Raw genomic sequence first — 25,804 nt, forward strand, 5'->3', positions numbered from 1 at the left:
CCCCTTTGTGTCTATATCTGAGTGCTCCTGGCTGTCCTTGGATTTACATTACTTATTCCTCTTGTAGTACAAAAGGAAGCTGTCTCTTATCCATGGATTTAATGGCAAATTCCATTGGCAGTCTCAAAGCAGACAGCAAGAAGACGACCAAATTTGTAACGTGTACTGTTTCCCTGGGAAGGAAGGAGTTAACTTCAGGAAGGCTCAAGGTTGGAGCTAGTTTGCCTAAAGCTGAATATTGCTGCTCCCTGCTCAGCAGGGTGAGGAGGGTGGCTGATAAGGAGCTTGTCAGACACTGGCAACACTTTTGAACCCTGTGGCTTGTAATGGCTCGTAACACTTTGCCCATTGCTGTTGGCCATACTACTCCGTCTGAATGCTGAATGCACTGGAGGAATTGATGTCAGGATTTCTGCCCCTTTGCACTTTGCTAGGATATGGATAAATTCAGTATACTCTGTTGTTGCTGAGTCATACCGGAATACATGTTATAAAAAAAAAAAAAAAAAAAAGTATAATTTTGACTGTTTCAAGTATGCTGTTTTAAATTTGACCATTTCAGTGCCCACAATTTGAAAAATTACCTTTTCAAATGCTCTTTTTCAGTTTCAGCTCAAAAAAGCATAGGCAAAATTTTGTTAAGCCTGTAGCAAACTATATACAATCTTCTTTGCTTATTTACAGGGAACAAATTTGGGAAATTTCAGCCCACATATATTTTTCAAGAAGCTAGTGAAAGTGCCTTTTCAGCTAAGCTGACAGCACTGTTCCTATGTTCTTGTACTGCACTCTAGCTGTCTGTCTGTCAAATTCATACTATTTCAAACTATTTGCCTTGAATTATTCCACCGTGTTTTTTGCTGAACCATCTAGGAGCAACTGTATAAAAGTATAGAGCTTCTTCCGATACTTGCATCAAGGTAGGCTAAAGAGGGCAGTTTCTAGGCTTCTACATTTACATATCCCCCCATTTAATTTTTCCCCTCTTCTGCCCACTCACTCCATCCCTGTAGCACTGGGAGTATCTCTTCCTGCATCAGGAGTGGATGTGATGTGTAGGCGGTGGGGACTCTGCCTCCCACTCCTTTGGCACAGCCCAGTAGGATGTGCCTATTCCCAGTTAGGTGAGAAGGTAGCCATTAGTTACCTGTCTCTGCAGCCTCCACAGCTGAGCAGGGCTGTGCTTGCCCCTAAACACTCCTCCTGGCTGGATTTCGTGGTGCCAGTAGGATCTGGGTTGTCACAATGCAGCAGAAGGTGCAATAGCAAAGAGCAGTTTCCACCCTTTAGCAGTTGATTTAATGGCATAAATGTCAACCGGGGCTGCAGCACCTCTACTATGGAGACAGTTGGGATTCAGCCTGGAAAAGAGAAGGCTCTGGGAAGATCTTATAGCCCCTTCCAGTACCTAAAGGGGGCTACAGGAGAGATGAGGAGGGACTCTTTACGAGGGAGTGTAGTGATAGGATGAGGGGTAGTGGTTTTTAACTGAAAGAGGGGAGATTTAGATTAGATTATAGGAAGAAATTTTTTACTGTGAGGGTGGTGAGACACTGGAACAGGTTGCCCATGAAAGTTGTGGATGCTCCATCCTTGGAATTGTTCAAGGCCAGGCTGGATGGGGCTTTGAGCACCTGGTCTAGTGGAAGATGTCCCTGCTCATGGCAGGGGGTTTGGAACTCGATGATCTTTAAGGTCCCTTCCAACCCAACCCACACTATGATTCTATGAACTTCACAATGCTGATGGAGTTAACACTGCCCAGATCCAATCTGATGGACACAGTGAAGCTGATATTACATTGCTGTCATAATTAGTGCTCTTCCTCTAGAGGAAGGAAGGAAGTATGCTAGTGTAGGACATCCATCTCTGGATCACTGAAGACATGGCAGGGTCACCTTTAACTCTTGAATCTTCTCACTATTAAAGATGTGAGAAACAAAAATGTCTCTGTTCATCTTGGAAGAGCAAGGTCTGCCCTGTGAAGAGCTGTGTGTTGTTTATTAATATGAAGTTTACTTCAGCAAAATGTGAAGTGTTACTGAGACAAAAAGTAGAAGCATTTGAAGGCTCTGCACAGCAGGCCTTGCTCAGATAGCTCTGGATTCCTCAGAGCAGCCTTGCCCATGTCAGCGCCTCCAGGAAATCCAGTGGGGATTTAGCAATACTAATGTTACAAACAGCAAGAGCAAGCCACTGCACTTCCTGACATCTCCATGTTTATAATCTGAATTACAGCTTGATTTGTAAGGAAAGCATGGGTTCCCTGGCTCTCCCACCTTTGTGTGGTCACACATAAGTGATAGAGTTGCATTTCTGTCTTTATTCTGTATTCGGGTGTCATGGAAAAATGTTATCTATAGCTTATGCAGAAAAGAGTGTTTTGTTTCCATCCCTCTGCTGAACTGGCAAGAAATTTCTCAACTCTGATCTTTTCTTCCTACAGCTGATTCCTCAGATTTCCTCGCTGGCCTGGTTTACAACAGTGGTGCCCCTAGTGCTGGTGCTGGCTGTGTCGGGAGTCAAGGATGCCATTGATGATTTTGTAAGATCTGTATTTCTGACCTGTATTTTGGAGTTTGTTCATGATTCTTTGATGCAATGACTGAAGCAAACTGCTTAAAATAAACACAGCCAGTGGCAGGTAGTTGGAGAACTGGTCTGTGGCCAAGATGGAGTTTGAGATTAGATCACCAAATCCATAGTTCATTACCTAAAAAGAAGCTAGAATTTCCAAATTGCTGAGCGGCCCAGCAACTCCATTGACTTTCTCTGAAACTGCTCAGCTTGTCTGAAAATACAGTCACTGATAAATTAATCTGGATGCTTGTAGAGAAGACTGTTCGTAGGTTTCCACTTTGGTGAACTCATCTTCTGCCATCTAGCTGCAATATAGCTGGAAAAAAGGAAGCAAGCATACAACCTGTGTGTTATTTTTCAAACTTGCCCAGCTTTGGCTGAAGTCTGCTCCCATCAGAGCTAATGGTCTAAGTTCCATTGACTCATGGGGCGACTTTAGGGTTGAGTTTAGCATCTCATTTTCTCTCATTATTAATAAAATGTTGATCTATCTAGCTGCTGGGTGCAGTTTTGCAAGGGGGCAAGTGAGAGTGATGAGGTGCTCTCCTGGGGACCAATGCCCACCTGGTCTAGTGGGAGGTGTCCCTGCCCATGGCAGGGTGGTTGGAACTGGATGATCTTTAAGGTCCCTTTCAACCCAAACCATTCTATGATTGTTTTATGATCTGTGGCCAATTTCCATATCAGAGCAGAGGAATGGGTTTCTCTGGTGTTTACGAAACTGTGATGGGCAGGACCAATGCCAGTGGAGTCAGGACTGTGCTAAGTGACGTATAAGGCTCTACCCTTCTTCTTCCCTCCAAGAGCAAGCCCCATGTTGCCTGCTGCTCTTTGCAGTCTGGTTATGCCCAATGTTACTAGTGTAAACGTGGGCTCAAATATAACTTAGTTGTGACTCTAACCTGCCTGACCCATTCAGCCAGTTGGGTGAAAACCTAAAACATTAATGAACTGCCTACAGCTCTTGTGTGCTTGGTTTCCTGGAAATGCCTTTTAATGTACTGATCAAATTTTCAGAATCGACACAAAAGCGACAAACATGTCAACAACCGCCCAGTCCAGGTCCTGATCAATGGCATGTAAGTCCTTTTTCTTTTGCTTGTATTTTTTTTTTTTCTGTGTGATCCCAAAAGGTCACTAAACAATTTAAAATGGAATTTTTTCACACCATTAGTTAACCATGCAGTTCTGTGTGTCTGATTAATGAACCCCCAAGATACAGTACCACAATCAGAGCAGCCATTATGGCTGTGACCTTGTACTGACAAAAAGTAAACTCTTTGTGTTCCTGGAGATATACATATATATATAAGTGGTTAAAGAAGTGATACTTTGAGAGTATTGTATTATTTTACTCCTTACCCTAGAAATGACAAGCAAGGCTATCTTCCCACGTCCATTTATGTTTGCAGCATTTATTTCTGCATTAAGTAAAACCAGGAATTATTAACAAGTTATTTTAAATTAAGAAGCAGGAATTGCTTCTTCATAAACATGATAATACTTTGAGTGTGTGTAGCACTTCTGACTTAGATATACTCAAAACATTTCAGCTGGGTGCTTTGGACATTGTACTGCTAGCACTGTTCTTTCCTGCAGAAAAAATAGCAGAGGCTTTGGCTTTTGTGGCAGACAGATGTGCTCTTTCGTTGCACCTCCAGGGAGTCCAACTGTGTGTAGGACACAGTTGTAGACAGCTGTGAAGTCTCTTGTGGCTTTCTTTTCCGTACTATAGATAGCAGTATGTTGTGTAAACGCCAACAGATGATCAGTTAAAAACATAACTGGAAACTGAAGAAAAGGAACATACTTTTTGTGCTTTCTGCTAAGTAAACCAGTTTCTTAGTTTACTTTGTATTAGTTACTGTGTCTAGGAAACATGCATTGAAATAAAAATTTTCTAATATTTTGCCTTTGCTCAACAACCGGGAACCATGAGTCCTGCCCAACTCCCACCATCATTGAACAAGCAAGGCTGAGCTGAGCTCAAGCCTGAACACCCAGTCCTGTTTAGATGTAGCTCCTGATATTTCTCACCTCTAGATTTTGCATATACAGCTATCGTGACTTGGTAACGTTGGGGCTTGCGGTTCCGCTAGCTGTTTGCATGCACTTCTTGCTTAGTGCTGTGAAGGTCACTGCAGACACAGGCTTAACTAGGCACATGCACAGCCAAAGCACCTGCATGGACCTTCCTGACAGCCAGGCCCACACAGAACCAGATCTGTTGCTCTGGCCCGTAATAGCACTTAGGAAAACTGACACAACTGGCAATTTTCCCAGGTGTTTGGGAAGTCTGTTATACAAAGTAGGGAGTTTTTTTCAAAGACAATGTGGCCCTTAAGGAGAAGGAAGGGAGTAGTCAGTCCAGACAGGAGGACAGTGCACAGGGACTGTGCTACTATTGTGGGGCTTGGTCTCAACCCTGCACATGGCACCCCGACCACTGTTACTGCTTTTTTTGGATTGTGGTGATCCCTTAGCTCAGTATGGATCAGGCCTCATTGTGCCACTTGATCCATCTTATCAACAGCCTAAGTCCTGATGGCAACTACAGTCCGGCTTCAGGAACAGAGCAGAATATCCTGCTTTCCCAAGTGCTGTTTGCTTTATGTGCCTACTTAGCAGGAATTTTCTTGCAGGTTAAAGGATGAAAAATGGATGAATGTCCAAGTTGGGGATATAATAAAACTAGAAAACAACAACTTTGTGACTGTGAGTATAGCTTCTCCCCATCCTGCTAACAGTTAGTCCCTGTAATTACTCTTATCGGTAAGATGCAAATCAGTCAGTAGTGATGATAACTGCCTCAGAGACCTGCAGGGTGCAGAAACCACAAGTGGCACTGCAGTGCCCTGCTCTCTGACCATGTCAACTCACGCCAAGTCTGTCTGTCTGTGTTCAGGCCGATCTACTGTTGCTGTCGAGCAGCGAGCCCCACAGCCTGACATACATCGAGACAGCTGAACTGGACGGGTAAGTGAGCCTGGCCCTCGGGTGCATTCACTGTGGCCAAGTCTCCTCTGGTGACTCTGGGTGCTGCAGGCTTACCTGCCATAGCTTTGGTAGCTAGAGTTCCCTAATTCACAGAATAAACTTTGGGTAGGTATCTTGAAAAGAACATCTTCTGGCAGATACTTTTGCCTCTTTCAGTACAAATGTCATATGAGGAGGGGACTTTACCTTTTATTTTTAGTGACAGTTCTTCTAACGCTGAGAGTTAGTTAGAAATGTGTTCCTGCCATATCACAGGTCACTGGCAGAAGCTTTCTGTTTCTTGTGTCTCCCTTAGTCTTTCCTCTTAGCCAGATAATCTGGGTGCGATATTCACAATGAATAGCCCCAGTAATCTCCTTTGGACTGCTATACCATAATATTAATGCATGTACTCTGCAAAGGCTTCCAAACGTTGCTCACTCCAGGGCACAACTGGCCACAAGTCAGAGGGCTGCAACTAATTTGTATTAATTGGAATAAACTGGAGCTAACCTCATCTTTATGACTCAATTTGCATCACCTTTTCTGCATTGCCTGGGGTTAGCATCAGCTTGAAGGACTAAGCAAGACCAGAGAGATCAAGAAATTGTGTCTCTCCCAAGACTCTACAGACAGCCTGCTGGACTTTCCCCATCTGATTTCTGCTGAAAATTAGCTTATTCTTGTACACACAAGTACCAGGGAACACTTTCAGGAGGCCCTGAACAAATGCAGTGTTTCTTTGGCATTGCCGTTCAAACTCCCCAGCTAGCTAGTCCTAGGACTGGAGTTAAGCTTCAGGACCAGAGTACTGTGGGAGAGGATCCAGAGCTCTCCTATATGCTCAGACACCTCAGGACTCTTGTGTGGTGTGAGTGGCAGGGTAGACAGTGAGATGCTCAGGGAGCTGAGATGCCTGGTCTTGAACTTTGTGGGGAAAATGAGAAGACAGAGCCACCTCACCCTCTTTGATACCATGTTACCATGTCCCGAATTCCTCTGGACTGCCTGTCTTTGCAGCTGAAAGAGACAACTGCACCCTTTGGTCAGGTGAAAAAGGCACATGACGGCATGGTCCATCGGATGTCTAAGGAAGAAGACTGTCCTCAAGAACAGAAGTGACTTTCAGGGAGAGCTTTCAGTTCAGCTATGACTTTCAGTTCATGTTTTCCTCTGGTGTTATTTGTTGCAGTGAAACAAACCTGAAGGTGAAGCAGGCACTGACAGTCACTGCAGAGCTTGGGGAAGATCTTCAGAAACTGACAGAGTTTAACGGTGAGTCTACATGGAAAATTTACTTTCCAGAGGATTTACCCAAACAGCAGAGTCCAGAGAGTGCCTGTGAGTCTTCCTTCCAGGCTGTCCGCTGCTCCCTGCTGGGACTTCTCTGGATGCAGTGACGGGAAAACAGAACGGGGCATCACAGCCCATGCAACGGGTATCAACAGCATATGTAGAGACAGAGGTCCCCCTTTGCTTGCAGGTCTCTTGGTGCTGTGCATGGCTATAACCTGAAACTGCCTTGGTGGGACTTCTCCTCCTGGCTGCACCATTTTCTTTATCACCAGTCTGTGCACGTTGGGACTACCCACCTCGAACCTTGATACAAGACTTTGTGTAATTGCACAAATTGCACAGTGGAAACTGCTTTCCCCAAACTGCATGCTTAGTTCTGATTTCAATTTATTTTCACAATGCACTTTTACATTGATGCAGACATGCTGATGCATCGATTACTTTAGCTTCTGAGCAGCAGCACTTTCCAGACACTGTGCAGACCTGAGGACTATCTGTGTGGACACAGGACAGGTGATTACTTCCCAGCCTGAAGCCTCGCCCTCCCAGTATTTCTCTCCTCTCTTGATGCCCCAATAAAGACTGCATTTTAAGATATTTAAAGACTAGCAGTGCTGATGTCATTAGCGGGCAACGTGTCCTTTCTTAGCACTGTTTTGTATATCAAATTTAGAATAAAATAGAATAGAATAGAATAGAATAGAATAGAATAGAATAGAACTAGACTATTTTAGTTGGAAGGGACCTACAATGATCATCTAGTCCAACTGCCTGACTACTTCAGAGCTGATAAAGTTAAAGCATGTTATTAAGGGCATTGTCCAAATGCCTGTGAAACACTGACAGGCGTGGGGCATCGACCACCTCTCTAGGTAGCCCGTTCCATTGTGTGACCACCCTCTTGGTAAAGAAATGCTTCCTGATGACCAGACTAAACCTCCCCTAGTGCAGCTTTGAACGATTCCCATGCATCCTGTTGCTGGATACCAGGGAATATATAGAAGCACATCCACAGAAAGGAGCCAGACCTGTCAAAACCAGAGTACTCCATGCTCACACACCATCTGTCTGCGGAGAGAGGATGGGGGAACAGACCTAGTGGTGTTAGTCACACTCTGCAGTGCCCTGCTGGCTTAAGTATGAGGGCAGGATTACAGGAAAAGTCAGTGTGGAAATGGGTGGAGTGAGTGCTGCTGTCCTTGGAACATCTCAAGGACTGCAGGCTCTCAGGAAATATTTTTAGATAAAGAGGAAAAAAAGATTAAAAAAAAAAAGAAATCTATTTGAAATAACTAGATGATTCCAGGACAAATGGTGAGGACGTGGCAGAGAGTTAGCATAGCTGGTACAGTCCATAGTAAAGCAATCCATAGGAATGGGCTTTTCCTTTGCCTTCTACATTGAGGTTTTATGTGATAATGTGTGTGGTCTCAGTTGAGTGTCAGATCAGTACAGGAGGATTTCTCTGAACTGCTGGCTGGGGTTCTGAGTGGTTTAGCTCTTGAGAAATATGTTTTTACAGGTGCAGTTTGCTTTATGTTAATAGTCAGAGTGACATGCCTTAATTATTTTCCTGAAGAGGTTGCACTGTATATCAATTTCTAACCAAAGTCTCAAATAATCTCAAATATTTTTCAATCTCAAATAATTTTCCAAGCATTTTCTGTACAACGCTTATCTAAGGATACTGCATTCTTGAAAGTGAATAATTAAAAAAATGTTTCAAAATATTTTGGAAAATTCAAGCTTTTTTATCAAATATTTATTTGTCCTTTAAATCTCTATTTTAGTTATATTGTAAATAAAAGTGGCCTCTTTGCAATACTTAAAGTGAATAAAATGTTTCCCAGGATGATTTATATTTGGCAGAGTACTGGGAAGAGTGCCTGGAATCAGACTCAACCTTGTATTTCCCTTAGCAAACCTCTGTAGAAGTATTTAAATATTTATGTAACTCTTTATCTAATTACTTCTTAAGACAGGAAGAGAGGAAAGGGTTGAGCAGCTAATACAGGCACTCACTGGAATGCTTAATGTGAGTTATGATGTTTGTTGACATTGCAGTGGTTCAGATAAGGAAGATGGCTTGCAAAACGCTGAACTTCTTTATTTGATTTGGGGAACTGGGAGATGAGAAAGGAAACAATATTTTTCAGTTACTTACTTCTTACCACATGTAGACTTGGCATTATTTAACTCTTTTGGGTGAAAAGCATTCCAGATATCTTCTTGCTGTTAATGGGAGGAGGGGACAGGAGGCATGGTGCCTTGCTGAGATATCTTCAGCTGCAGTGTTACTGGGGTCAATGCAGGTATATTGAGTGAATCTCTAGTGTGTCTCATCTTTTTGGTGATGAGTCCAATTTGGATGAATCTCTTCTGACCTCAAAATCAGCGTATCAGTAACCCGGACCCACCTGGTTACTGGAAAGCAGATGTGGATGTGGACATGCAAGGTACTCACTCGAACGGTGTTCCACAGCTGGAATGAGGAGACGCTCAGTCTTCCTGGTGGGGGACCATGCCCTGGGTTTCCTCTGCTAAGGTCTCATGGTGCTGTGTTTCAGGCTGCACTTCAAAGCCACTGGTGTCTTTCTGCTTTCCAAGGGCCTGCAAAGGGCTGTAGGGAGAGAGGTCTGGTTACTATAGGCTTTTAGAAACGACAGAGTACAGGTCTGACTGTTCTTGGATTAAACAGATGATAAAATAGAAGATCAGCATAGTTGTTAGCATGAGCTCTGAATTTGCATGTGCCACAGAATTTCCTCACTGCTTCATCATTCTGGTCTAGTAGGGGGTGTCCCTGCTGACTGCGGGGAGGTCGGACTAGATGACCTTTGGAGGTCCCTTCCGGCCTGGACCAATCTATGAATCTATGAATCATTCAAGTCTGATGATTTGCCTGCCTTACACTAAAGCTGCTTTTCTATGAAAAGAACACCCATTCTTGATTTCAAAATTTGCATTGGTGGAGACTACCACAATACTCAAAGTTGTACTTTTTTTTCCTGGACTTCTCTGGATTTTGCTTCCAGTCCCTTGAGCCTGGTGTGTTTTGTCTGAGAACAGCTGGAAGAGCTGCATTCTCTGCAAATGCTGGTTTTAAAGTAGATACTTGCAGCTTGCGACCAAAATAACTTTAATGTGTCTGCTGATTAACTGAACAGACTGAACCTTTTCAATGAACAGGAATCCCTTTCAACGAGGCGTATTTTTCCAGTTCTTTTCAACACATCCACAGGGCTCTGCTTTGAATCTTTAGATCTCAGGTGCAAATGTTAATTCATTATTTATTTATTTATTATTAATAATTTTTATACCAAAGTATTTGAGCTTACAGTTTTGTGTGAACACATTTTATCACAAGAAATAAATATAAAGCAGGGAAATAGAAAAAGGCTCTCAAATCATTTACACTGTCAGCTGCATGGCCAAAGGTAGCAGTGCCTTTTTTTTATGTGCCTCTGGGAGTTAAGGTATAAAACAGATTAAATTAAAAAACCAGTGAACAAAGACACCTCACTTAATTACTCTCTCGCAGGCTTCAGGCTACGATTTTTCTCGCTTGGTCTCCTGCAGTTTTAAAGAAAATGAAATAGGAATTATGTGAGGTCAGCGCTTTTATCTAAACTTATCCAGTAACATCCTACCGCTATGAACTTGCTGTGAAAGGACTGAAAGTATGTTGCTGGTTCAACATTTCTTCTCACCTGCATAAAAGCTGTGGAAACTACCAGTACAAAACTGACATGTTCAAAGAACACGATAAATGCAAATTTATTGTGGTCCATTGGATTATGACACGAATATGGGGAAGGAGTAATGTCCCACAACATCAGTAAACAGAGGATACAGGATGGGAATACAGGGTCAGGAGTGGACTGCAGCTACAACGCTATATATTCCCTACCTGGGGAACAGCTGAGAATGCAGTATTGACACATATTTCTGGACCAAGAAGATTTCTACCATCTTTGTGTTTTTGCTTTCCTTTTACAGGTGAAGTCAAATGTGAGGCACCAAATAACAAGCTGGACAAGTTCACAGGAACTCTGACTCTTCGAGGAGAGAAGTATGCCCTGGACAATGAGAAGATGTTGCTGAGGGGCTGTACGATTAGGAACACAGAGTGGTGCTTCGGTCTTGTTATTTATGCTGGTACGTAGAAAAATTGTTATGAATTGCATATCTCAGCAGCACTAGCATGGAAGCACATCACACCCATTGTGCGCAAAGGAACCAAGAATTTTCCTCTTTGCAAAATAAATTCCTACTGGGTACAAAAGCAAAACAATACATGACATTTCTTGTCTTAACTTTAGGCTAGAAATTATGCCTATTACAGGAGATTTTAATGTGAGATGTTTTTTATAGTGGTCCATAAGAGAAAACTGGATTGCAAATGCTACGTTACAACATCCAATTCCATCTTGATTAAGTGCTCTAGTAAGCAGAAGTAGTCTTAATTAAGAAATGCATGCAGCAAAGTACATGACAGTAGTCTTGATCATTCAATAAGAAAGAATATAAGAATTAAATCTGTTTAAGAATTAAAGCTGAATTAAATCTGCCTTTACTGGCCCACACTAGGCCCATTGGAGTCTTTCTCTCACCAGGCTTATTCAAAATTCTTCACTCTTTAGTGTATTTGATTAAAAATGCCACATCATTTATATGTGATTTTAATCCATATTGGAATATCAGGATGATCTATAATATTATTTTAGACCATTAGGTCTATGTTTTTTATGACCATAGACCTGGTATTGTTTCCACACTGCTGTAGACACGTGAGATGATGTATAACTCGTCTCTAATAACAGAGCAGTATCAGGTACTCTGTGAAAAGTAATTAAATCTGAAAGGGAGGATTGACTGTTCAAAGAAGAGAGCAGGATTAAAATCTAGAATTAATGACTTTATGTGACTCCCTCCATATAATCTAAGGCAAGCAACTTAACCTTTTTCTGCCTAAGTTTCCCACTGGCACCGTAAACTGTATGTACCCGCCTTCAAGAAGGCTGTGATGGGTATTTATGCTGCAAAGCACAGTGGGGCCTCAGAGGGAATCAGCTTTAGAACGGCTAAGCTTTATTAATAAAATTCATGAGTGTGTTTCATCTCCAGGGCCAGACACTAAATTAATGCAGAACAGTGGAAAAACAACTTTTAAACGGACGAGCATTGATCGGCTCATGAATGTCCTTGTGATGGTGGTAAGTCTGATTAATGTAGCTTCATTTCTACAGATGCATCCATCACTTCCAGATGCTCCACCTCTTTGTCCACACAAATAAGGGAATATCAGAATTCACTAATGATAAAAAGAAAAATTATATAATAATTTATTAGCAGCCTGAGCTCTACAGCGCCTCTGCCAGCCCATTTGCAAAGCAAGGCCATTACATTGACACTGTTAAGGACCTTTCTTCTGAGCTTTTCATTTGCTCTGCTCTCCCTTGCTCTGCATATTTATTTTTTTTTTGTGAGAATCACTTTGAAGCCTGCAAATGACTTTTTTCCCTAGTAATTTTGTCATTTTCTATTTAAATAAACATTACCAGTTCTCCCTCTTCTTTCTAATTTCTTGGCATCTTTGGTGATATCTGCATAGGACTTGGTAATTGAGTTTTTTAATTTACATGATGCCAACTTCTGACTTAACACATTAGGGTAAAATGTTAGACATGGTCTCATTAATACTCAGAAACTGGTGTTTTTAGCAGCCGGGAAATTTGAGAACACTAATCTTATATAGCAGACACTCTCCTCAAGTTAGAAAACAGATCTGATTTGAGGTTTAAGCTTGGTGGTGGTTTTAACAAATGGCAAACACTTCCAGGCAGAGGTAGTAATTCTTTTATGGAGAGTCTCCCAAGATTTTACCACTTGAGTTCAAAGCTGCTCAGGGAAGAAAGGCATGCACTCTAACACCACTTTACTCGACGATGTTGCTTGAAGAAAAGCTCTTCAGTTTTAGGCTTTTATTTTCCTTTGGATGCAAGTTTTTTATGCTTTTTCATGCATGCTGCACCATCTTCAGTTTGTGACACTGGGAAGGTCCGATGGCCTCTGTTCCCTCTTATCCCCCCCTGCCCTTGCTCTCCAGCCCAACCTGACAGCCTAGATCCATTGCCAGGTGTTTCAGCAAGCCCTGGGGAAGACAGAGCTCAAGGTGTCCCACAACAGCCAGGCTGCCCTGAGCTCTTGCTGCCCTGCCTGATTTCGTGCCACCTCAGACCTGGGGCTGGCAGCACAAACATCTCCAAGAATTCCCCACTCCCCAACCTTGCCACTTCATCCCAGGCCTTGTCCTCCTGCTTTCTCCTCTGGATCCTGAAAGCTCTTTAGGTGGGCCCATGGATGAGTTGCTACAGAGCAGGTTGTGCCTCGGTGAGACTGACATAACACCAAAGCAGCAGCGGTTGTCCCGACTCCCAGAGCTGTGAAACAAATGTCCTGAATATCTGTGTGCGCGTATTTGCTGTAAAGGAGGGCCACAGCACAGAGAGGCACTCCAGAGCCATCTTCAAGCCCTCTTGAGTCCTTGCTCTGTGTACAGTAAGAACACACCCTTGGCTGTAGCAATATTACACCAGTCGCCGCCAAGTGAAAATCTTGATTGTCATCAGCTTGTTTTCCTCGGTGTTTTCTTCCCTTGTGCTTAAGAGGACAGCAAAGTCAAGCAAAGTTTGGGCCTCTTACATTCAAAATTTTGCAAGCCTTTGAAAAAAAATCACATTTTCTTAGGTGTTCTGCTATGTTTTAGCTGGAAAGGAGGATTTGGCTGTGGGGTAGGAATTGGGGGGGGCATCCACAGGGCACAAAAATGGAGCAGGGAAAAAACTGAATAGGGAATTTGCGATTTAGCATTTGGTTAAGGTTTGCCAAATCTCCTTTCGCAAGTCAAGGGTCCCACCCAGAGGTTTCAGTCTGTTTGGCCTCTCTTCATGAATGTGAACAAGATGAATTTACCTCCTGGCTCTGGTTTAAAAAACTGAGCAAGTTGCAGTTGATTGCATCAGCCTCTGCCTTGGTTCTTGGGCGTTGATGGAGCCAATGGTGTGTTTTTCTCCTTCACACATTTTTAAGGCACCTAACATTTTGGTGTCTAAGTAAAGCTCTGTCCTAACCTAAGCAGCAGGCTCTTTGTACACCCAGCGGATGTGGCATCATGTCCTTCCAGCTCACTGGGTGGCTAAAGGTTACAATGCTTGGTCATAAAATGAGGCAGTATATTGCGCTCTTGAGTTTGGAAATACATAGCAGCCACAGCTTGCTATAAATAACTTATTTTAAGTGTAATGAAACTTGTTCCATGTTAACACTGGCAAAGCTATTTTGTGTTTAATTGTCCATAAAACTTCCAGGCACAAAGCAGTGTTTAAGCAGGGCTCACCAATATCCTGGTTAAATGTCACCCTGGTCTGTCCCAACAAGGGTTAATCAGGAGTGAACCTTTCCAGATGGCAACCATAGCTGTTTTTTAACGTTTGGAAGTGTTTCTCAGGGATCTGAGAGAGAAATGAATGTTCCTCCACTGGGGTCACACTGACCAGCTCCAGGAATGCTTTTTCCTCCAAAACCTGCTTTTTAACAGGTTTGGGGAAGCATGTTTTCAGAGAAATAGCGCTGTCACCTTCATCTCTTAAACAACTTATTGCTTCAAATCCTAGAGCAGAACTCAAAGTGCCAATACACAAGACTTACAACCAAGACAGTTTGAACTCACAGTCAAACATGTCTCGCAGAGGATCTCTCACAGGCAGTGCACGGGCAAGACCCAGGGAGGGAAGAACTTCATGGTCGGAAGCCCCATGAGCACACACAACCCTACAATCAGGATTTTTTTTCACTCCTTTCTCTTGCAGAGCTGTGGTTATGATTACAACAACCCACACACGGTTCTCTCTCCACACTGAAATTAATTTCCAGGGCCACTGTTAACAGTTTGGTCCTTTGCATTTGTCTCAAAGCAAACAGCGTGTTAGTGAACTTTGTGTAAGCACGAGTATTGCACACGAGTGGAGCTGTTAGGGAGGAGAGTGTTGACATGTAAAATGCACATTAAGCAAAATGTACATAAAGCAGCTGCAGTCATAGACAAGAGCTATTGTGACACGGAATCATAGAATCATTTGGGTCGGAAAAGACCTTTAAGATCATCAGGTCCAAACGTAAACTTAACACTATCAAGTCCACCACTAATCCATGTCCCTTTGGGCCACATCTACACATCTTTTAAGTACCTCCAGGGACAGTGACCCAACTGCATCCCTGGGCAGCCTGTTCCAATGCTTGACAATCCTTCTGGTGAAGAATTTTTTCCTAATATCCAATCTAAACCTCCCCTGGAGCAACTTGAGGCCGTTTCCTCTTGTCCTATCACTTGTTACTTGGGAGAAGAGACCGATCCCCACATCGCTACAACCTCCTTTCAGGTAGTTGTAGAGAGTAATAAGGTCTCCCCTCAGCCTCCTTTTCTCCAGGCTAAACAACCCCAGCTCCCTCAGCCACTCCTCATAAGGCTTGTGCTCCAGACCCCTCATGAGTTTTCTTGCCCTTCTCTGGACACGCTCCAGCACCTCAACATCTTTCCTGTAGCAAGGGGCCCAAAACTGGACACGGCATTCAAGGTGGGGCCTCACCAGGGCCGAGTACAGGGGGACAATCACTTCCCTAAACCTACATGGCAAAGCCCTGTGTTTTTCTGTTGCTGAATAATACGTTGAATTTCCTATGTGGATTGTGATAGTGTACAAACTGTCAATTTTTAACCTGAGGGTAGTGAGGAATCACAGGGTACAGTGATAAGATAGAGGAGCCATCTGGCTCTTCTAATTAATTTCTTTCACAACAGACAAGGTCTGCAGAGAGAAGTAATATCTTTTACTTGACCAACAGAAATGTCTATAAAAATAGACAGGCTTGTCTGTTTTCTCCATCCGTATCTATTGGTTTAATAAAGGACAATACATGTCCCTGGGTTGTGCCTCTCATATATCCTTAAGTCCTGATGACTACAACAGCCCAAACTGAAGTCTCTTTTTACTGGTGGTCACAGAGGTTTAAAAACACTGCACCACATTCCTTACCAGCAAGCAATATTGTCTCCATTTCACAAGTGGAGTAATTTACTGGGCCTCCCACAATTAAATAGAAAAGCTACTATCGATGTGGGAAATAAATATGTCCCCTGAAACTCAGCCCAGTGCCTTTACTTACTGCAGTCCCCTTTTAGCAGCTTCTTGGTATTAAAACTTGAGTTGCTTGGATGTGAACTTTTCACCAAGTGATTCAAATCCCTCCATAAAAGTGTCCTTCTTCCTCTCATGGGTTACCTCAGCAAAACAAACATCAGCTTTACTGGCTATGTTTTCGTTTGTACCTCAATTACTGTTTTTTAAAAAGGTTGATAACTGGTTTAATGTGATTGTTAATGGATGGCCTTATACATAATGGCCCAACTTACTGATATTTCCTCCCTAATGATTATACTTGCAAAAGATGATTTTTAATTGCTCTGTTGTGCATCTTATTGATGCCATATCTTCATATTTTTATTAGGATGTTGGTTGTTTTAAGTCACATATTTGGAGAAGCATGTATCAACAGAAATGGGCTTATTATCATTTGTCCAGGAAGGATGTCAGGGTAACTTCAGTTTATCTTTCCCTTGATCACCATTTCTACTTTTAAAATATTGGAATTATGTTAGCAGATTTTCAGTATGGTGGAGGTTCCCAGTTTTCAAAGCATTGTTAAAAATTAACCTTACTGATTGGGAGAATTTCTCAGCTAGTCCCTCTAAGCTTTCATCTTTAAATTACCTGGGCCCACTGGATTGAAAATGCTGATTATTACAGATAGAGCCACATAGTGTTCCTTGTCACAGAAGCTAATCTGCCTTTTCCATCTGTTACAACATATGGTATACATACTTCCTTCTGCTTCCTTCCTCCTTCTTTCATGGAGGACTGTCTGTTGAACATGTCTGCTTTTTCCACACCTGTTTAATAGTTTACTGTTTTCTTTTCTTGATATTTTATATGAATATTAGTTTTTCACAGTTCTGTAATTCCTTGCAGTTGATATTAATTTCTGTTAATTTCACCTCTTCCCCTTCTTTTTGTATTCTTTCCCAGATAATTCTACTGCTACGTTCTTGCCTTCTTTTGATAAAAAAAAATGCTTTATGCCCTATGTAATATTTTTCTGTCTATTAAATGGTGTTCCTGAGTAAATGCCAGTTTTCATGAAGGTGTTCCACTTCGGAATTCTCTTCCCAGTTGCTGTTCCCCTGGTTGCTTTAGGCTTCAGGAAATAGGCTTCCCTAAAGTCCAAGGATCACTGATTAGTGATCACTGATTAGTGTTACTTTCTGTTTGCTCAAAGGAAATGTAATCAGATTGACAGTAGGTACCAAGGCAACCATTACTTCTGAGTCGGTGATTAACTCTGCTTTAACCATCAGAATGATATCCAGTGCTGAAATCCAACCTGCAAAGTGCTGGATCTCCTGTGTTACAAAATTATCCTTAGTAGTTTTTCAGAAATGTTGGGGAAAACTCTAATATATCCAGCAAATGGCCAGTTAAAGTCCTCCAGCCAGTTTCTATTCCCAAGTGTGGAGCCAGATGTTTGAGGACCTGCAGCTTAACTCACCCCTAACAAGATCTGATGTTCATGAGCACCCTGGTTTAGGTGTCTGGTCTTGAATCCCCAGCTGCTTGAAGTCTTGATTCCAAATTGCCATACTCTGCACTGTGTAACTTTGTCCTTGAGATAAAAGTGTCATGTCTTTGCTGGTTTTCCTCCTTCACCACTAGGAAACTTTCCATTGATTTAGGCTGTCCAACCCAATTTCATTAGGGTCTTCTGATTAACCTGTACATAATAAGATCCTTGTTTCTAAAATGCAGCATCTTTGGGTTTGTTTTTTTTCAGATCTTTGCATTTTTAGCACTGATGTGTCTTATCCTAGCCATTGGCAATGGCATCTGGGAGTATGATAAAGGCTACTACTTCCAAGTCTATCTGCCCTGGGCAGAAGGTGTCAACTCTGCCTCCTACTCCGGATTCCTCATGTTCTGGTCATACGTGATCATTCTAAACACAGTGGTGCCAATTTCACTCTACGTCAGGTATGTGCCAGAAGCTCCTTTCATATTTCATCTGAGGAGACGTCTAGCTTTTGCCTTAGCTGGGAGCAGCTTTTTCCTGAGACACATATGCAACCCTGGTGTGGACAATCACACACAGTGAGGCTTTTCTTCTTTCTGCTGGTTTTGAAGGGCTTTGTCAGGGTTGGAGGAGGGACAGCAGAGAGCCCTGGAAGAGAAAAGGATCATATTGCAGTTAAAGGGGAAGTGTAGGTGTAGGATGCTGTAGAACTGAGACTGGAAGCCTGTTACTGGTAGCATCTTCCTCTCTCCCCCTTGCACTGCCCATCAAACAAAGTGAATGGCACATCCTTTGAGGTGGTTGTGGGTCTCATGTGAGGAGTCGATTGCCAGGTAAGTAGGTGTAATCAGGTTGAGATCCATAGTACTTGGTGCTATATGAGCAGAGTTTCCCACAGAACATAGGGCTATGTTGGCTATTGCAATAGGTAAGCATGGGTAGAGGGTAGGCAACATGGGGTGATGCCCACAAAGCCTTGAGGCTGGGGTGGAGACTGATTAGGTCTGTGTAGTTTTATCATTGGACCTAACTCCTCAGGCAGCTTTGCTACTGAGACCCTCTTTTGTGTTGGTGACTATGAGAAATTCATCCCACTCCCTCCCAGCATGCCACACCAGCAGCAAAGTGGAAATTCATGTTGTCTGCCAGCTGATACGACTCCTTGGTTGTATTGAGTTGCACAATGACTCGCTTGTCGTGGAGCTGTGGGTTGTTTCAGCCCTGGCTGTGCTCATTCCCTGGCACTAGGCTCAGCCCAGCCCGGAGTTTCCTGCTGGAAACCTTCCCCCTCTGAGCACCACTCCTCAAGCTGCACCAAGGGAAACCTGCTGGTCCTGCCTTGCTTTTCGGTCTGAAAACCTCTGAAACTTTTAAAATACATTTATAAGTCGTTGATTTATAAATAAAGGAAAGGCATTTGCTATAAACCTAACATTATTTCAGTGGGACCTGCTTCAACATTGAAGGCAATTTGAGGACAACCTGATGGGTACACCCTGTCATTACCTTCAGGTTGTCTTCTAATTGCAATCACTAATGGTGGTGCTGAAGACAAAGACCTTGTCCATTAAACTAATAAGTATTCCACAACCTTCTCTTTCTCCAGTGTAGAGATTATACGCTTGGGTAACAGTTTCTACATTGACTGGGACCGTAAAATGTATTATCCGCTGAATGACACGCCAGCTCAGGCCCGTACCACTACACTCAATGAAGAGCTGGGGCAGATCAAGTACATCTTCTCAGACAAAACAGGAACTCTCACTCAGAATATCATGTGTTTCAACAAGTGCTCCATCAATGGCAAATCCTATGGTATGTTATCTATTTGTCTTAATCTCTGGGTTTTATTCTATTATATGCCTCTTGGGCCACAGAAAATAAATGTGACGTCCAGAAGGGAGTGTTTTGTAAGAAACTACAGCAATCAAGTGTAGGGCTGCTCATCAGGGATGCCTGGACAGCCCTGATTACATCACTTGCATACCTTAATAACATTTTCCTTTCCCTTATTTCCCCTTTTTGCCACCCTTTTATGTGCCCTTTTCTGCCCCAGTATTGTCCCAGCCTGCACCTCACTATTTTTTCCTCATTGGTCATCCCAGTTTTACTACATTTGTACTCAGTTATTGGGTTTTTTTTCTGATATCACTGCCTAGGTAGTCTCAGCCTTTTAAGGTATTATTGACATGGTTACCCGGGTGTTGCTAACCCTGCAAAACATTACACGTAACTCACATAACTAACTCTCTCTTAACCACTTGTGAAATCATAAATCCCTCAGGGTGTTATCTGCAAATTTTGTCAGCTTTTCACACCGCTATCTCTCACATTCAGCAATTCCTCATGTCCTGAGCAGCAGTTTTCCACATTCTGTTCAGGTAGCTTAACCTTCAGTGGGCACCTAGTCAATGGCTTGGTCGTTTATCTGCAGCCCTGGCAATCTGCACCTACCAGAAGAGAGAAAAGTTTGTAGGGACTTGGAAAAAACGGAAGGTTGTTAACTCTGTTAGATCTTGCCAGCCATTGACTTAAAAGTCTCAGTTGTTTTATGGCCCCGGGCAGTGTTTTTCATACTACTCAAGAGGTGCTAACAATTCACAAACTGACTAATTGATTAGCATCATTATATTCCCCCAGAGAAATTAGTCACTGCTTATTTGTAGATTGATGCTTGTTTTGCCTGTGTCAGACCTGCTGATGGACTACTGTGCCAGAAAGCTTGTCTTTTTTCCCTGTGCTATTAGCTGGCCTAATAAAATAAGTTATTTCTTCCCTATAAATCTTGCTTTGTGTATAATTGGAGACCACCATATCTCAAACAGTGCAACTATGCTAGCCGACATCAGTGCTGCTAAGCAGTTTGAAAAATATTCAGTCTGTTCATTCTTGTGTCCTGCAGTTGACTTCTCCAAAGTGGATGTCACCACTAAACACAGACATAGGATGTGGGTTCAAGAAATGAATGGGAAATATGCGGAAAGAAGATGGATGGCGTATTGCCTATAGTTTTCTAAATGCTTAGCTTCTTCCCTGGAATATACTTCTTTGGATTTGCTGCTCTGGGGCATTTGGGAAAGCCATGCCAGAAAGGATAAATTAGTTGTGCTGCCGGGGAGGGTACTCTGGAGTCTCAGGCTTCATACTGGGTCTAAAAGCCTCTCAGTTACAGTTCCCAGGGGATCAACTGATCTGCAGTTTTCAGGAATCATGGCTTCTAAGTTTTTTCTACACCCTCAAGGCTTTTGTGAAGGAATACCAGTACCTAGAGTTGAGTGTCGTCACGGTTGAGGTTGCTGGTGCACGTATGGGTCTATCATCCATGTAGTTCACCGTATTTCAAGCTTACTTCAGTGAAGTGTTGAATCAGTCTGGGCTGGACACAGTTAAGATCTTCCAAGTGAAATCTTCTTCAGGCAGAAGACGTTTCAATAGTGTTTTCTGGAGACGAGATGTCTTCCATTTCTGTGACCAGATCATCAGTTCAGGGGAAATGAATGGAGCAGCCTTGCTACCTAGATGTGGGAAGTACAGACTTTGACAACTCCTTCTCTGTGGTTGTCCAGGGACTGTTGCAAACCCAATATGATCCAGGAGCTGGATTTTGTCTCAGATTCCAAAGGGAAGGTATAAGAGAAGTCATCCCATGAAAGCACCTTCATTTCCTACCTAGCTCTACGTCCTTTCTGGTTTCACGTTGACTCAAGTTTTCTTTACCTAAACAACAGTTTTTTTTATGGTAACTGCGTTGTGTTTCAAGCATCTGCCAGTGTCTGGATTTTGTCATGGATTAACACAGAAACTGATTGATATTAATCATCAGTCTCCAGTACTCATGTCAAGACATTTATGCTTATTGAAACATTTAACCAGATACTAGCTTCAAAATAACAATTTTTTTTGTGGTACATAAGCTCGGAGACTGCACTTATCTGGAGTTTGTGGCTATAACCTCAGTCTTTCTTGCTTGCAGGTGATGTGTATGATATGTCCGGGCAAAGGATAGAAATCAATGAGGTATGTGCTCAAGTGCTAGCAGGATCTGTGCTTTCTGTGAACCTGCCTGCATAGGTACCAGTGGCCACAACCCACCCAGGCATAGCTCTTGACCCCACAAGTGATGATGCTCTTGACCCTGACAACAGGGATGTGTCTTCTCGTGGATGTCAGAGGATTGACAGAGTTGCATTCCCTTCCAGTAAGCCTGGTTTAAACCTAAAGGTCTGGTAGCCTGAGTGCCCACTGTTCCCTCAGCTTCACATAACTTCCTAGTGCACGCGCAGCTCCTCTTGAGTACTTGGCCATTGATATTTGTTGGAAACCTGGACAATGGTGAATTTTATTATCTTTGGCAGTTAATTAAAACTTTGTTGGGGAATCAGTGAGTTTAGTTCATATTGATAACAAGGTGACTGACAAATTCCCCTAATGTCTGGACATTGGAAAGTCTGAAAACGGGTGACTTCTCCATATCTCTCTAGCCTCTGCTTGCTGGCACAAACCCACGTCTTGGATTTCACTACCTAAAATGTCTGAAAACTGCTTGCAGTAATCCAAGCAAGATGATGATGAAAATCCCACTCCTTGTTCCAATGATTCATTTCCACGCCATTTAAAACTTAAATTACCCACTGAAATTGGCTATTTGTGCCGAGTGCTGTGCCTCCAGACTGACCATGCTCAGGCAGGGAATGCAAAGGGCTGACTTTCCTGGGGAGACATGCTGGTCTCCTGCCAACTGGCTGCCTGGCAGCTCCTCCTGCCCATGGTGCTCGCTGGAGCAGGGTCCTGCAGGTCAAAAGGCTGCTTCCCCCACATCCACGGTGTAGCAGTGCCTGGACCTCACTGAGCAGATGAGTGTGTGTGTGTGGGGTGGGCCTGTGCTCTTGTCGTAAGCGCTAAATGTCAGCTTGCAGAGGTCAAGAGCATGACTCCCATCCTGGAAACTCTGAGCTCATTGGGGATAGGGTGGGAGTCGGAATTGTCCCAGTCAGCTCAGCAGTGCATTCCTCCATGACACATCATGCTGTGATCTTCTGGCCCTTTCTTCACTATGTTCTCCTCTGCTTCAGGCTCCTTGTTTTTAGACAAAATGGGCAGTGCCTGTGGAGTTGAACGTTTACATCATTCGTTTGTCATCTTTTTCCATATCAGGATTTTTTCTTGCTTTGGGAGAATAAGGTGGAGATCACAGGCTTTTGAATTGTTTTAAATTGGGCTTTCACATTCCCCTGTCACAGGCAGCCATTGAAATCAGGAGCATGACGCCACCCAGCAGGCATGTGTTGAAGGCAAGCCTTTCTCTGCTATCAAAACCCTTAGGCTGGGATACTGCAGGAGCATTTGCTGTTGTACAGAGAAGCATCTTTAGCTAATCAGGTTCTCAGCCTGAGTGCTGCTTTGAACAGCACCTTAAGGGTTTGTCCTCTCCTGTGATTCAGTAACTTTCACAATCTCCCACTTACTTAGGCTCATCAGTCCCTGTCATGAACAGCCCTGCAGGAGGGAGCCCTTTGTAAGGAGGAGAGGGGGGAGCTTTGATGGGATCATGTGAGAGCTCCACAAATAACACCAAACCATATTTTTGCAGAATACAGAGAAGGTTGATTTCTCATACAACCAGTTAGCTGACCCGAAGTTTGCCTTCTATGACCATAGCCTGGTGGAAGCTGTGAAGCTAAATGATGTCCCCACGCACAGGTTCTTCCGGCTCCTCTCACTTTGTCACACAGTGATGCCAGAAGAGAAGAAGGAAGGTGAGGAGTGTTGAAGGCACCAAACTGAGTGGTTACGTTCACCCTGCACCACAGTATGTCTTCTCTCCACAGAAGCTGTTACTGGTCCTTTTGGCTTGCTGGTGATTTTCCATAGTATATGGCTACACATAAATCACTGTCTTTGGAGATGCCACATGGGAAGAGAAAGGACCAGGGCCTCCACTCCCTGTATGTTGCTGTGGTGAAGCTGACACTGCTGCAAACACCACATTTCTGGAGTGCGGAAATAGCAGGTGCCATGGCTTCCCTGAGGTGGCAGATGGCTCACCCCACTCTTTCTCTACTCTGCACCACGTACTGTAAACCAAAGAGCATAGAACACCTATCCACTGGAGACTCATTAGCTCCACTCACCCAGTGTTCTGCAGGTACTGGATCAGTCTCCTCAAATCCCAGACAGGGTGAAAACCCTGCTTTAAAGGCTGGAACCATTAATTGCCACATATAAAGTGAAAATGATTATGAGAAAAATACATGCAGATGTAACTAGAAGGGGTTAAACCTAAGGAAGTCGTCCTCTCAGTAAGATCTGTTGAGCTACAAAGAGAATGCTAAAAGAGCCAAAAAGAGTCTAGGGGGCCTCATGCACTGGCTTGGAGGATGATTTGATGGGACTGGATGGAGACATGTGGACATAAGGTGCTTTTTAGTGCTACATCTCTGGGGACAGAGAGATAAGCAAAGTGTTAACTGATATATAATGCCTTTAATTTTGTATTTGTTTAGCCTCAGAAACAAGGCAGAAGCCACATTACTTTTTTTCCCTTGCGTGCCAGGTAACTTGGTGTATCAGGCACAATCTCCTGATGAGGGAGCCCTCGTCACTGCTGCCAGAAACTTTGGATTTGTGTTCCGGGCTCGCACACCAGAGACCATCACTGTCGTGGAAATGGGAGAAACAAAAGTCTACAAACTCCTGGCTATTCTTGACTTCAACAATGTTCGCAAGCGAATGTCTGTTATTGGTATGTTCCCTTCACTCCATTCTTTCGTTCTTCATTTTATAGGCTCTCAAGTTGGCCCTTGTTCTGCTGTGATGCCTTTTCCTAGGAGACATCCTTTGCAATGCCTTCTGAATAACATTTACTTCTAAGTACTCGAGATGGGCTACCTTGACTTTCCAATTAGACAGCAACAGTGCTAGATAAATATTTAACTTAGGCCGACAGGAGAACATCTTAAAATCTGGACCACTATGATGGAGCAGCCCTCTGAAGACGCTAAGCCTTTTGCTTATTTTACCTCCCTCATAGTAAGGCAGGAAAGGCCTGCCTTCTAATCAGCTTCAAAATTACCAGCAAAATCTGCAAATATAGGAAAGAAGAACACAAGAACGAGGAGAGAAGCCCACTCTCCTGAAATGAAAAAGGAGAAATGATTCAAGAAAGCTGTGTAGCTTTTATTAACCCCCCAATATCCTTAGATATTTCAGGAATTGGAATTTCATGACTGTAGAAAGAGAGTGGTAGTACCTTTACTGGTAGGAGCAATAGGAGCAACAGGACCAGTTCCCTAAGAACAACTTATTCTTGACTTTTGAATGCAGCCTGAAGTGTTGCCTGTAGGAACCAAGTAGTTGAACAGAGCATCTGCTCAGACCAATGCAATCTGGGTACAGTTCCCTGTTCTGCTACCACTAATGTGGAGAGTAGGTGTATTATCTTCTGTTCTAAGCAAAGCTCGTCTTGATTCCTGGGAGGTTGCCAACATTTGGCGGAGTTTAGACACCTCTAAAAACCTTTATTTGTTTTGATGAAAATGCTGTGAATCCCAGGTGACTCAGTCTGGGATTTGTAGCATTTCTCTTCCTCTTCCTCATAGTGCGGAGTCCAGAAGGTGACTTGACTTTGTACTGCAAGGGAGCTGACACCATTCTTTATGAACTGCTTCATTCATCCTGCGACTCTCTCAAAGAGGAGACCACGGAACACCTGAATGTAAGTGTTTCCTTCTGCACAACATCTCTGCATTTGATGATTTCCTTTTCTCCAGGTATGGAAATGTACTTTGTATTGAGATAAAAAACAGGTTTTAGAAGTGGCACTCAAGCACAAGTTTTTTAATTTTTTTTTTTTTTTTTTTGGTGGGGAATGGAGGGAGAAATTAATATAGCCTCAGGTCTCAAATCAGTTGCCTAAGCTTGCGCACCAGGTGCCATTTGAACTGCTCTAGGATATCTGGGACATCTGGACACCAATGGCAAATACAATGCAGGACATTCAGAAGCTTTGTATTCCTCTGGAGCAGGAGCTGGAGGCCAAGTATAAGAGATGAATCACCTGAAATGGCACTACACAATCTGTGTTTTAGCAACTAAATTTCCATCCAGGTCTGCTGTGTGCCCGAGACTGTTGGTTTGCGTCTGTTTGTGGGTGGGTGTGGTGTGTGGTTGTGGGTGTTTGTTTTGTGTGGTTTTTGTTTTTGTTTTGGTTTTGGTGTTTGGTTTTTTGTTTGGTTTTTTTTTTTTGTGGTTGGACTCGATGATCTCAAAG

At 43.1% G+C, this 25,804-nt stretch overlaps 1 protein-coding gene across 1 annotated transcript in view; it reads left to right on the plus strand.

Annotated features, from left to right (window-relative positions):
- Nucleotides 1-25,804, plus strand: part of LOC141477545 (phospholipid-transporting ATPase ID-like) — a 75,155-nt gene that overhangs the window by 30,247 nt on the left and 19,104 nt on the right. The window contains exons 5-17 of the mRNA XM_074166754.1: nt 2,447-2,545; nt 3,598-3,659; nt 5,223-5,295; nt 5,486-5,556; nt 6,749-6,831; nt 10,852-11,010; nt 11,980-12,068; nt 17,800-17,996; nt 19,142-19,350; nt 21,509-21,552; nt 23,126-23,291; nt 24,089-24,277; nt 25,134-25,249. Of these exons, the coding sequence (XP_074022855.1) occupies nt 2,447-2,545; nt 3,598-3,659; nt 5,223-5,295; nt 5,486-5,556; nt 6,749-6,831; nt 10,852-11,010; nt 11,980-12,068; nt 17,800-17,996; nt 19,142-19,350; nt 21,509-21,552; nt 23,126-23,291; nt 24,089-24,277; nt 25,134-25,249 (1,557 nt within the window). The remainder of the gene's footprint in view (nt 1-2,446; nt 2,546-3,597; nt 3,660-5,222; nt 5,296-5,485; nt 5,557-6,748; nt 6,832-10,851; nt 11,011-11,979; nt 12,069-17,799; nt 17,997-19,141; nt 19,351-21,508; nt 21,553-23,125; nt 23,292-24,088; nt 24,278-25,133; nt 25,250-25,804) is intronic.

The sequence above is a fragment of the Numenius arquata genome, chromosome Z (genome assembly GCF_964106895.1).
Source record: "Numenius arquata chromosome Z, bNumArq3.hap1.1, whole genome shotgun sequence".
In the NCBI taxonomy this organism is placed as follows: Eukaryota; Metazoa; Chordata; class Aves; order Charadriiformes; family Scolopacidae; genus Numenius; species Numenius arquata.